General features: G+C 39.6%; 1 protein-coding gene across 2 annotated transcripts; it reads right to left on the bottom strand.

The window, feature by feature from the left end:
- Positions 1–164: 164 nt before the first annotated feature.
- On the bottom strand, positions 165–3,300 carry LOC121697851 (beta-2-microglobulin-like). 2 transcript variants are annotated; one of them, XR_006026565.1, is made up of 5 exons: positions 3,140–3,300; positions 2,295–2,573; positions 2,094–2,146; positions 695–725; positions 165–640 (listed from the first exon to the last, which is right to left on the bottom strand). XR_006026565.1 is itself a non-coding variant. In XM_042079629.1 (4 exons), exons 1-3 carry the CDS (start codon positions 3,201–3,203, stop codon positions 2,133–2,135), a joined length of 357 nt encoding a protein of 118 aa, XP_041935563.1. In that variant the 5' UTR covers positions 3,204–3,300; the 3' UTR covers positions 165–725; positions 2,094–2,132. The 2 variants fall into 2 exon arrangements, 1 of the variants encoding a protein (XP_041935563.1); XM_042079629.1 differs by having other exon boundaries at positions 165–725.
- Positions 3,301–12,227: the final 8,927 nt, after the last annotated feature.

Genomic DNA, 12,227 nt, shown 5'->3' with positions numbered 1-12,227 from the left:
TAGACTAATCATCATCATCGTGACAGTTTTGTGTGGAATTGCCCATACATGTGTGTGCGTGTGTGTGTATATATATACTGTATGTCTATGGTCCCACCACTCAGGCAATAATAAAATCCACACACTCAGGCAAAAAGCACTTCCAAAAGACAGATTACAAGAGATTAAAAAAGAAAGAATAATTTTATTGCAGTTCAAGAAACAATTCTGTGCATAATAATACAGTCAGTCATCAAAGCCAAAATAGCTCTTCCTTTTTGCTTTTTGTCTTCCTTTTATCTTCTTACTTTGGCTTAGTACTTAATGGAACTGAACTAATTTTGAGAAATTTTGCATTAAACACTGCAAAAACATATACCAATCAGGGAATTTGTTTTCAGTAGCCTTGAAGACAAAATTAAATATAGTCATGGAATGTACAACACTAAGCTAAAAAAAATAATCTAAAAGTCTGGCAATAGTTGCGCACTTAAAACCATGTCTGTAAAAGCTGCGAGAAAAATGAATATTTGAGTTTGAAAAACCATATCTTGATTTAAACATGTAAGTGATGACCATTCCATTCTGATTGTCTGGAATGTAGGCAAAGTTTTTAAATCTATGAGAAGCCAATGCATATTCGCTTAAAAGTACCACTGTTCTGTAGTATTGGTGGAGATTGAGAAGTCCGTGCTAGATACAGGAAAGGTTAATTGTCTTCAAGGAAACACCAAGATGCAGAAACCCTGTGGGAAAAAAGAAATTCATAATGTTTTCACTTGTTCTCGATTATCTCATCCAAACTAAGATTGCAATTAAGGTTCCACAAAGATCGATATTAATCATCACAGGGCATATTTTAGTTTATTTGTATCTATTTTGATTTACTAAGCTATGAATCTATTTTTCTTCTATTCTATTGTAATATCAGACTTTACTCTACTCTGTATTTGAATCTAATCTGCAGTGTACTCTGTTTCCATTTATCTTTGTTCCTCTCTTTCCTTGAAGGAAGGTAAGAACTGAGAACAGGAGAGAGTGTACAAACCCAGGGAGAAAATGAAAACTAATCTTACTTTCAATTAGATTTCGACTGTAGTTTATTAACTGATGTTTTTTTATATATTTTTTTTTGTTTCAGTTAAATATTTATATTTGTTCACTACTAGTTTTACTTTTCGTTGATTATAACAACCCTGCTACAGAGTTAGATTGGTTTAAGCTAGTTTCTGATGAGGTTGTGTCAGGTGAAAATTTTATTTCTCTAGAGATCTACATTACTGTGCTTTTTCCAAGCAATATTGAATATCTTGAATTTCCCCTGGGGATCAATAAAGTATCTATCTATCTATCTATTGCTCTGAATTGACTTGTTAATGGTACACTTTGCAGGTTTAGATATTTTTGGCGACTGTAGAGCTCCCTCTAGTCACGATATATTTTACTCTGCTGTTGTAAATAGCAATATTCTTGTGACGTATCCCCCCTGTACACAATGAAAATGATTTTGTTGTGGAGGTAAAGGATTAACAACAGGCAAAAACTATCTCCAAAGAGCTATATCTACTGACAAGTAATGTTTCACAATACTCGCGAGATTTGCCGGGCCGCCATTCTTGAAGTTGCATGGCTGGTTTTCGCGGTAGTGACTCGCTACGTCTATACTGTATAGCTATGCTAAGTGAACAATTTGCCTATTACAAGTTCGTTTACCATCAAATCGGCTTCGTAAAGGTGAAAATCTTAGTATTTCTTAGTATCTTAGTAATCTTAGCATAGTGCACCTTTAACTTTCTGACATTCGCATTTTGTTATGCACTAACAAACGGTTGTTTAAAACAGTACAAATAATCATTCAATACAAAATGGAATGAAATAACAGAATTGGTATGTTTGCACAGGTCTTCAATGTGACTCTGGACTACGTATGTGTTTATGCAAATGTGCATCGTCAGCATGTCTAAAGGTCTTACTCTCAACATCGTTAAGCCATTTGTATTCACTAACAAACAACAAAACTGGACCACTTTTGACAGGTGCCATCCAATTATAATGTCTACTGAGTGGTATCTACCAAAAACATGTGCAATTGTGCAAGGTTGTTACAAACTTACCAATAGACTACAGAATCAGTGTGTAGCCTTCTTCACAGCTCACATGTCAGGCTCTGTCCAAAGCAGAAAAGAGCACTTCAGAAATAGTTCTCTAACAAATCGTAACTCTAATGAATCTCTAGTAAATCTTTTAGATGATAAATATTTTTTTACGATTCATTATAAAAGGTAAGTCTAAAAATTTAAAAAGGTCAAACTCACCCCAGAAGTAACTCTTGGTTTCAGCCATGTGTCTGACCTTGCAGACGTACGACTCCCCTTTCTTTGGTTGAAACTTGACATGCTTGGTGAGGTGGAACTGCCAACCGGACTCAAAGGCCAGGTCAGTTTGCTGGGCATTTGGAATCTCCACCCCATCCTTCAGAAGGGTGATGGTGATGTCAGGAGGGTGGAAGCCACTGACATGGCAGATCAGGGTGTTTTCGTTGGTATCATCCAGCTTGCCAGGGTTACGGCTATATACCTGCACCTTTGGCTTGGCTGGAGGGAGAGAAATGAGCATGATAATATGTGAATCTCTACAGCAACAAAAGGAGTGACAAAAATACCCTGAACATGACCCCCAATTGTTATGATTGACAGCACATTTAAGACTGTGATTATCACCCTGACTGCAGATCTTGATTATCAACAGTCACCAAGCAGGAAATACAGCTCAATAACACAACATGGCAGGGGAATGCCACTGGGCTGGGTGTTTTGTACTGCAATACCTCTTTGTTGTTAATTGTATTGGATTAAAAATAAACTATGGCTGAATGACATAATATCATCCTAAAGGTACACGCACCACGTGATTTGGGGGATGTGCCAACATATCACTAAGATTTCTAAAGTAACCTAAACCAAGACCTAAACGGAAATAATCCTTCACAATGTAACAGTATCATAAAGCTATGACTGAGAGTCACATGCTCTTAGTGTGGGCTAACTTTGAGGATGGACAATTTCAACTAATTTCCGTACTAACATTAAATAATTCGTGTAACATTAAAGTCTGGCCTAAATATGGAAAGACGAAATAAATATAAACGATCACAACTTACATATTTTCCCGTGTGCCATAACGGCGATAAGGGCAAATACCAGGGCAAAAAATGCTGCTTTCATGATGAAAAAAATGAAGTCTCCCTTTTTCGTGAAATTGTTCAGAGCTCAGACGACGGTCTTCGCGCAGCTTCAAGTGACTGTCTTATCTAAAGCGAAAGCAATGTTGGGGTTTGATAAAGATGATATCGCCCCTCCCATCCCAATATTCACAGCCAATCACAAAATATTACCATCTTGTTGCTAAGTAAAGGCTGGTCTTTGAGGTTAATTTTGACTAAGTCAAAATGGCCGTTAGCCTAGAACCAGACAGACGACTTCAGAAAGTGGAAATACCCTGGAGTTCCATAATGCGCAGTACCTGAAGGCCGTGGACAGTGCATGAGTTTATAACCAAATAGATCGTTTAAGTGTTTGACCTCAACACTTCTTGAATAACAAGTAGCCTATGATTTGAGTCTACATTTTTAAATAAGACATAATTGCTGTAGGCCATACTGCCACATCTTTATGATGGGCTACAAGGAGGTAGGTCAATTCTAGTGCAAAACAAAGAAACAAAACATATGTAATAGCCTACTGTAGCTATACACAAAAAGTAGAAACATGATGAGTCCATGCACTCACAAATAGCCAGAGTGCAAGTGTATCATGGCCTTATGTGAAGGAACAGCCAAGACTTGTAAGTTGTAACCCTTTAGTGAATTTAGAACTTTCTAACAAAAAAATCCATTCTGCAACCATTCAATGTTCTAAAATCCCATGTTGATTTCAATGAACCCAGATATTCTTTAGAACTTTAATATTCAAACATTTTCATGGTAGGCTATGCATAATCTTATTACACTGGCCTGGTAATGCAGCAGGCCTTGACGAAGCCTGCTGCAGTGGCAGAGCTAGATGGGGACACTGGGTAGGCCTGCCTATGTAATAAGATTTGCATCAAAATGTTCACACTTTTTAAATATATAAAAAAAGAACTTGAACGAGAATACAATTCACTGAAGCAATTCATGTCATGTCAAAAGTAAAACTAAATAAAAAGTAAAACTAAAACTTAGGCCTATGTAAAGCGACCTTGGGTTTAAAAAAAGGCGCTATATAAAATAAACTTATTATTATTAAAACATGCAAACAAATGAAAAATATTAATGTAAAATATTAGTTTTCTACTTTTTGGTTAATATGTCCTTTACAAATCCCTGTGATCAAACTTTTGCCTTTGTGGCTTGTGTGCAGTTCTAAACAAAACTCACGTGACTTACTGTATGTGGTTATTCAGGGGTGTGTCCCCATTGGCTAATACGTTTTTGATGGACAGCTCTGTGCCCTAAACCTAACGAGACAGAGCACATCTAGGCCACTCCCACACCGGAGGGGAAAACAGTCAGTCACTCGATCTCCATGCCATCTGTGTTGTGAGAAGGTGTCCACGGCATTTGTGACTTCTAGCAAAGAAATTAAAAAAATGGCTAAAAGCTGCCTGGTCAGATGAGCTACTTTATTTTATTTTCATAAAATAAATAGTTGGTGATGAATACTTCACAATTTAGTATTGTTTTACTTTTCACATGTAATGTGTATGCGCCACCCCTCTCTGAGTCTGTGCCCCAACCTGGCCACAACATCATTTTGTCTAGAATTGCCCCTGTCCTGTTGAAGCCTATCTAGTGATTTTATTAAATGCAGTTCACCCAGACGTAATCTGCATTGTGTTGACCACACAGTGCAGCCCTGCCAAAGATGGTTGATTACGAAGATTCTTCCTGAGAGGCCATTTCCTGTCCCTGGAAATGTATGCAAATAGGGTAGCAGTAGTACACACCCCGCACGAGGGGGGGCCACTATCCCCCATTTATGCAGTGATCGGGCTCCCCTTTTAACATTGAGGTCTATGGCAGAATCCAAGAATTTCCCAGAATTTGTCAAAGCCCTATTTTTCTGAGCAATGGATGCACATTTCGGACACGGTATCCTGATCTCCAAACCCTCCTCCCCATTTCAGGAGAATGCCGTGACAGTATGACCCCCCAGTCGGGAGAAAATCAACATTAATGAAGGTGTACACCAAGTTTGTTTTGTACTCCGGCTTCTGTCTGGCGTGGAACCGAGGTGTTCAAACGTCAGTAATACGTCAGTGACACGCCCCTGTGCAGGCGGGAGTGAACCAGAGCCCATCTCTGACTGAACTCCACTTTGCCCTCATAGACATGAACTAGGACGACCCATCTTGCTACGCATTAATTATCTTTGGCCCTGCATTCACCCAGACTCGAACCCACAAACTGCAGCATCAAACAAAGTGCATTACCGCCATCTGTTGGACTGAGGTGTGATGGCAAGTGTACCAGTAGACTCGTTCTGGCTTACAATGGCTGCGGGATGAATAAGGCGAATTCAATAGTGCATAAGTGGAGATTATTTTTGGGGGCATGACCACAGATTGGCTATACATTTAATAACATAATAAACCTTTTATAGTGTCTTGTCCTTAGGCCTACTAACACCCCACTTGTGACCTGGACTTTGAGATGGTGGTAAACAGATCTTGATGTCTCAACAAATTAACCTGTTTAGCTCTCTGACTGATCAAACACATAGCTTTTGTTTATGTATGCCATTTTAGACAGGTCAATGTCATCATGTGTCTCATACATTCAACCTCACTAACTTCTGCAGCTGTGTTAGGTGCAATGTTACAATGTCACTATTTTTAGTGAATGCTGCCAATTTAAAGAAATCTGGAATGAATTGAAAACTGTCCACACAAACTTTGAAAAGTTTCAGAGCAATCAAATTCTAAGAATATTACTAGGCGAGGAACAGGATAGCACCAGTCGCAGCTAGATGTAGATGCATGCCAGAGAACACCATCAGTAAAACACACACACATACACTCACACACTCATGTGCATGCTCTGTTTTACATGTAAACAAAGGTAAACAAAACATGTGATGTTTTGTTTACCTTTTCTTTATTATTCCTTATATAATGTGTCTATAAAAAGTATTCACCCCCCCCCCCCCTTGGATATTTCCCCTTTTACTGTTTTTATTAATGGAATGCTGATCAGTTTGATTTGGCTTTAAAAAAATAAATAAATAATAATTTACGTAAATACATAATAATTTACATAAATCCCCTCTTTAATGTCAAAGTGAAAGTAAATTTCTACAAAGTAATGTTAATTAATTAAAAAATATATAATTTTCTGTCTAGAGCAGGCCACCACAAACTGAGTGACCGTTCAAAAAGAATACTGGTGGGTGAGGCCACCAATAAGGGTCCTATGACAACTCTGAAGCCGTTAAAAGCTTCCACAGCTGAGATGGGAGAAACTCTGCATACAACAATTGCCTGAGTTCTTCAGCAATCAAAGCTCTATGGGTGGGTGGCATCCAAGTTCGCCCAAACACAAGTGGAAGACTCCGAGGTCAAATGCAAGAAGGTTCTTTGGTCTGATGAGACTTTTGACCATCAGACTGCAATGCTATGTTTGGCGGAAACTAAACACTGTATATCACCACAAACGCACATTTCCTAATTTGAAGCATGGTGGTGGTAGCATCTTGTGGGGTATTTCTCCACAGCAGGCCCTGGAATGCTTGTAAAGGTAAAAGTAAAATTCAGCACAATATCCTGGAGGACAATCTGATTCGGTCTGCAAGAGAAACGAAAGCTCTAGCATAAGTGATGCTTAGAAAACTTGAATGCTACATCATTCATTCATTACCCTCAGCCAATCAACAGCTTTCACTTGTTTTATAATGACTCATCTTATCTTACATACCTTACACACTGCCTTCCTCCCCACCACCACCAATCTGGTCCCTGTCACCTTGTCCAGGGGGTAGCTCTGCCCTGCCAGCTTTCACCAGGCAGGATTTGCCGGGTCAAGCCTTTATAACACCTGGACCGCTGATGGGGGCAATGCCAAAGACTTTTAACAATTTAAATCTTGTATTTACATAATTCTGTCATACAATTAAACCTTCATTAATTAAACCGAGTCTTTCTGGTAGAACGGCAACTTGGGAGAAGATTTACTTTCCAGCAAGACTTTGAGCCAAAGCATACGGTGAAAACTACATTGTTTGAATGTTCTGGAGTGGCAGTGTCAAAACCCAGACCTCAATCCTATGCAATCTGTGGCTGGACTTGAAAAGGGCTGTTCACGCCTGATCCCCTTCCTGACGGAGCAAATAACAAACTGAACAAAAAGTTGTTTTTAGGAATGCTTTACTCAAAGCTAAAACATTACATTGTACTACTCAGTCAAAACAGTGTGTTAGCTGTGCTTTATTCATATGTGGGAGGTATCCTGTAGCTTCAGAGGCCATGTTTAATTCGAGCTGCTACTACAGATGTACAAGACGTCTGTCCAAAAAATGAGAAACTGAAAATGAAAGAAAATCAAGAAAGCACTCATTGTAGTATCACGTTCTGTGAGTCAGTGGCCAAACAGAAGTTTCTGAGATGTTAAAGGAAAACTGGCCATTTTTCACATAGATATCGGTTTCTATGTCACTGAGTACACAGCAAATTGGACAGTGTAAATTATACTCTATAGGAGTACATTTTACACCCTTTTCGGTATATATATGGGTCCAAGTCCAGAGTTAAAATTTTAACACTATCAGAGTTAAATTCCACAAGTGTTCAAATGCACTCGTTCACAGGCATCATTTGACTACTTTGAGTAACTTCAACACCTGTAATAGTAACTTCTGCAACACTGAAATAATAAAATGAAAACTCCAATTCAGTGTCCTTTCAGCACCTGATAAGGTAAAATGTACTGTACCACTTTAAAGATATCTCCAAAATATAAAGAAATACAGATTTTGAGAGTACAACTTACTCTTATGCAGAAATTATGCAACACTGTTTTGGTTTGTACACTCACCAAAATAACATTTAATACCTATGACTACAAAACAATATTAACTCATTAAGAAATGATTTTACACCAATAGATTTAGACAACAACTCACGGTTCAACATATTTTATTTCAAACCTGTCAAGACAGTGTCAAAAAAGCATTACAATGTTTGGATAAAATCCACAATCCAGTTTGAAACAATACAGCTGACATTCATAAAAAGCAATATACTTAAAGGAGAATTCCGGTGTGATATTGACCTAAAGTGTATTGAAACATGATACCGAGTGTGAACGTATGTCTCATAGCCCATCTCGGCTTGTCCCCTGCACTCCAAAATCTGGCGCTAGTTAGCCGATGCTACCAACAGCTTTTTCAATAGTTACAAAAAAAGCTGTTGGTAGCATTTACGAGGCTCAATGTATCTCCACACTTCATTGGTACTTCCGAGGGCCCTGACATTTAAAACGAGACATTGAGAACTTTGAAAAAGCACTGGTAGTTTACTTACAAGACAATTTATACAGACAGTATCTTCACGAAGTTTAGCGTTTGCAGCCATCTTGAATTTAGTCACGATAAGTCGAGCAACGAGTAAGAATTAACAGGTATGATAAGGGATCAGATTCCAAAAATAATTCAGTGGGAATGCATGGATTCCAGTTTCTTCCAGTAGCAGCAACTGGAATCCATGCATTTCCTGTCTGACGTCAGAAGTAAAAAAATGACGTCTGGGTGATTTGCTGCAATGCCAGAGCCTCTGTGCCAGAGTAGACACAGCATTGGCTGCTGGAAACAGGAAATGCAGCCGCTATTCACCCCTTGCAGACACGTGACTTAAGTCACGTGACGGCTCCATGCTGGACGGCAAAAAGATGGGAGACGGACGGCAAATTACATTATGTCATAAAGATTATGATGAACTGAACACCATTACTATAACATCTTTGTAGTTCAATGTATTGCTGTTTGGGGTCTGATAGTCAAAGAAGATGCCAGTGGTGTTGTTAGATGAAATGGGTCATGATCGCAAATGTAAAGTTATTAAAACTAGTGGTAACAGCAAGGGGAGATAACGTTACGTTAGGCTACTGTAATTAACATTATGGTAAATGAACACCCATAAGTATTTCTGGACTAAAATATTGCAAAGCGATTTGGTTACTTTATTTGTCTTGCTTTTATCAGTTGTAACATAGTCAAAACGTTAAGAATGTCATATCAGAACATTAAATAATAACTAGCTGCCACACTTAGAAGCTAGCTATTCTAGCTAACGTTTATCGTAGCTCATAGTGCTAGGGCTAATGTAACTCGTCAGTTTGTACGTTGCCCAGCGAATAAACTTACTTCTTACATGTCTTAAGTTAAAGAATTGAAAGAAATAGGAAATTTAAAAAAAACTTGAACGGTATTATCTGTTTACATTCAGATCTTGCCAAAGACTTTGCCTAAGTGCTATATGCCGTCCTGGTCAGAGTCTATGGTTGCTATAGCAACCGCTGCTGTGCTTCATACACTGAGGAGATAAGCATGCAATTGTGGTTGAAATACTCCCGAAACACAAAGAAAACAAACCAAAATATATCTATGCAAGAACATGGGATGTTGTTGTATTCCAAACAATAAGCCAACAGTCGTGGAAGGGCATTACTACGGTTAAATCTCCTAGCTGTGCGATATGTCCCATTACAACCCATTGCTTTGATTCGTGTTCTTGCCGTCCACTAGGCTATTTTGCTGTGGCGCGAACAAAACGTGACGTCACTTGCAAGGGGTGAATAGTTGCAGCCATAGACTGTATATATAGAACATATACAGTCTATGGTTGCAGCAGAAAAAACAAGATGCCAGAGCAATGTGCAGCATATTCCTGCTCAAATCGGCGGACCATCGCAAACAGGGCTCGGGGGATTACTTTTCACAAGTAAGATTTAACATTATCGTACTATTGGTTGTATTTTGTGAATGCAATGTTACCAGAGAGTTGAAAAGGAGCAAGGATCTTTGTTATTGTATGTAAATCATAGCCAGCTAGCTAGGCTACTTGCTAGGTGTTCAGGTGTTCACCCGGCTATGAACTGAGACTTGATGAGTCATCTTCCATAACACTGACTTACATTACAACTGACACAAGAATGCTATTGTAGAAATTAATCAAATATTACTAATATAACATTGGCCGGCGAATTTTACACAAGTGGCACAGACTGTAGCCTATTATCGGCAGTTGCTACTTGTAGCTTACCTAGTAATAAGTGTGTTCGTGGTAGCTTCACTATTTCCTGAATAAAGTAACTTTTCAATAGCTTAACTTCTTTATATGAAGTAGCTTGGCCAAACAAGCTACACTTTTGTCATGTGAAATTAGCACAATTTAAAGTAGCTTCCTATGTAGTGAACTAGCCTACTGCTGTGTTTGTGTTACTAAGCTTGCTACATTTGACTGGGGTGGTAGTTTTGTGTAGTGAAGTTTTATTCATGGCAAAGTAACTGATAGTTTTGCTCACTACAATTCCTAAGTAGCTTGCCCAACACTGTATTATTCACATGTAATTCACTCTAACAAAAATAAGATGCATCTCAAATCCCTTTTTATTCATTTATTTATTTTATATCTCCCCAGAACAACTGCCTTGCTCAAGGACTACCACGAATGAACTGAACGGTCTCCTCACACCCCTGGAACTGAGGAAGGTGTAGCTCTACATTGCATTACTGCAGGGCATCTGCTAGACTGTGACTGAATATTTGATTTATGAGCTCCATCTTCATCACCTTTTTGGTATGGCAACTGCTCTGCCCATGACCGGAAAGCACTGCAGAGGGTGTGAAAACTGTCCAACGCATCACCGGTTCCTCACTCCCCTCCATCGAGGCCATCCAGGGCAAACGATGCTTGCGTAAGGCGCGCAGCATCATCAAAGACTGTTCTCACCCCAACCACAGACTGTTCACCCCACTCCCCTCAGGGAGGCGTTACAGGTCTCTCTGCACCCGTAACCACGTAGCCTACTTGGAATAGCCTACCCCTCAGGTGTCTGAATGGCTGATCTCATTTAAATGTTTATGGAACCTTTCTGTATAAGTATATATATACACTCTTTTGATCCCGTGAGGGAAATTTGGTCTCTGCATTTATCCAAATCTGTGAATTACGGCTCCCACACACAGCTGCGTTCCATCAACGCATTCCAGTGGGTGTTCCCGACGGTAGCTATGCAAATGACTTGAAGTAAAACCGTAATGTGATTGGTTGGTGCCGTCCGTAGATTGGCTTGATTGGCCGGTGCCGTCTGTCGGTGCAGCAACAGCTGAACTCCTCAACGCGAGCAGCGGGAGAAACGCGACGCGACGGACCCACAATTCAGTTCGGTAACGGATCACGTGAGCCCATTTAAAGTGAATGGGATCCGTCTCCAGCAACGCGATGCACGCAGCTGTGTGTGGGAGCCGTTAGTGAAACACACACAGCACACAGTGAACACACAGTGAGGTGAAGCACACACTAACCCCGAGCAGTGAGCTACCTGCAACAGCAGCGCTCGGGGAGCAGTAAGGGGGTTAGGTGTCTTGCTCAAGGGCACTTCAGCCGTGGATGTGGGCATGGAAGAGCAGTGCTCAACCACTTCCCCTGCCCACATTTTTCCTACTGATCGAGTGTGAGATCAGCCATTCAGACACCTGAGGGGTAGGCTATTCCAAGTAGGCTACGTGGTTGAGTGACATACCTGAGTAAATTGACTCAGAGTAGAAGAGCTGATACAGGAAACATGGTTGTGTGTATTTTAATATTCATAGTGGCTTAACAGTAATAGAATATTCTGACACTGTATATCATATAAAGTGATGACATCCCAGATCAAAACTGGGAACATAATCCATAATGTTTGACAGCATAGACAAAAACTGGTTTGATACAAGTTGTAATGAGTTAAATGTAGTTGTAAAGTTGTACTTTATTCAGGAAATAGTGAAGCTACCACCAACACACTTATTACTAGCTAAGCTACAAGTAGCAACTGCCCGATAAGTCTGTGCCACTTGTGTAAAATTCGCCGGCCAATGTTATATTAGTAATATTTGATTAATTTCTACAATAGCATTCTTGTGTCAGTTGTAATGTAAGTCAGTGTTATGGAATATGACTCATCAAGTCTCAGTTCATAGCCGGGTGAACACCTGAACACCTAGCAAGTAGCC

Source organism: Alosa sapidissima, chromosome 22 (genome assembly GCF_018492685.1).
Source record: "Alosa sapidissima isolate fAloSap1 chromosome 22, fAloSap1.pri, whole genome shotgun sequence".
Classification (NCBI taxonomy): Eukaryota; Metazoa; Chordata; class Actinopteri; order Clupeiformes; family Clupeidae; genus Alosa; species Alosa sapidissima.
The sequence above is the reverse complement of the archived record's forward strand: the minus strand, read 5'-3'. Positions and strand labels throughout refer to the sequence as shown.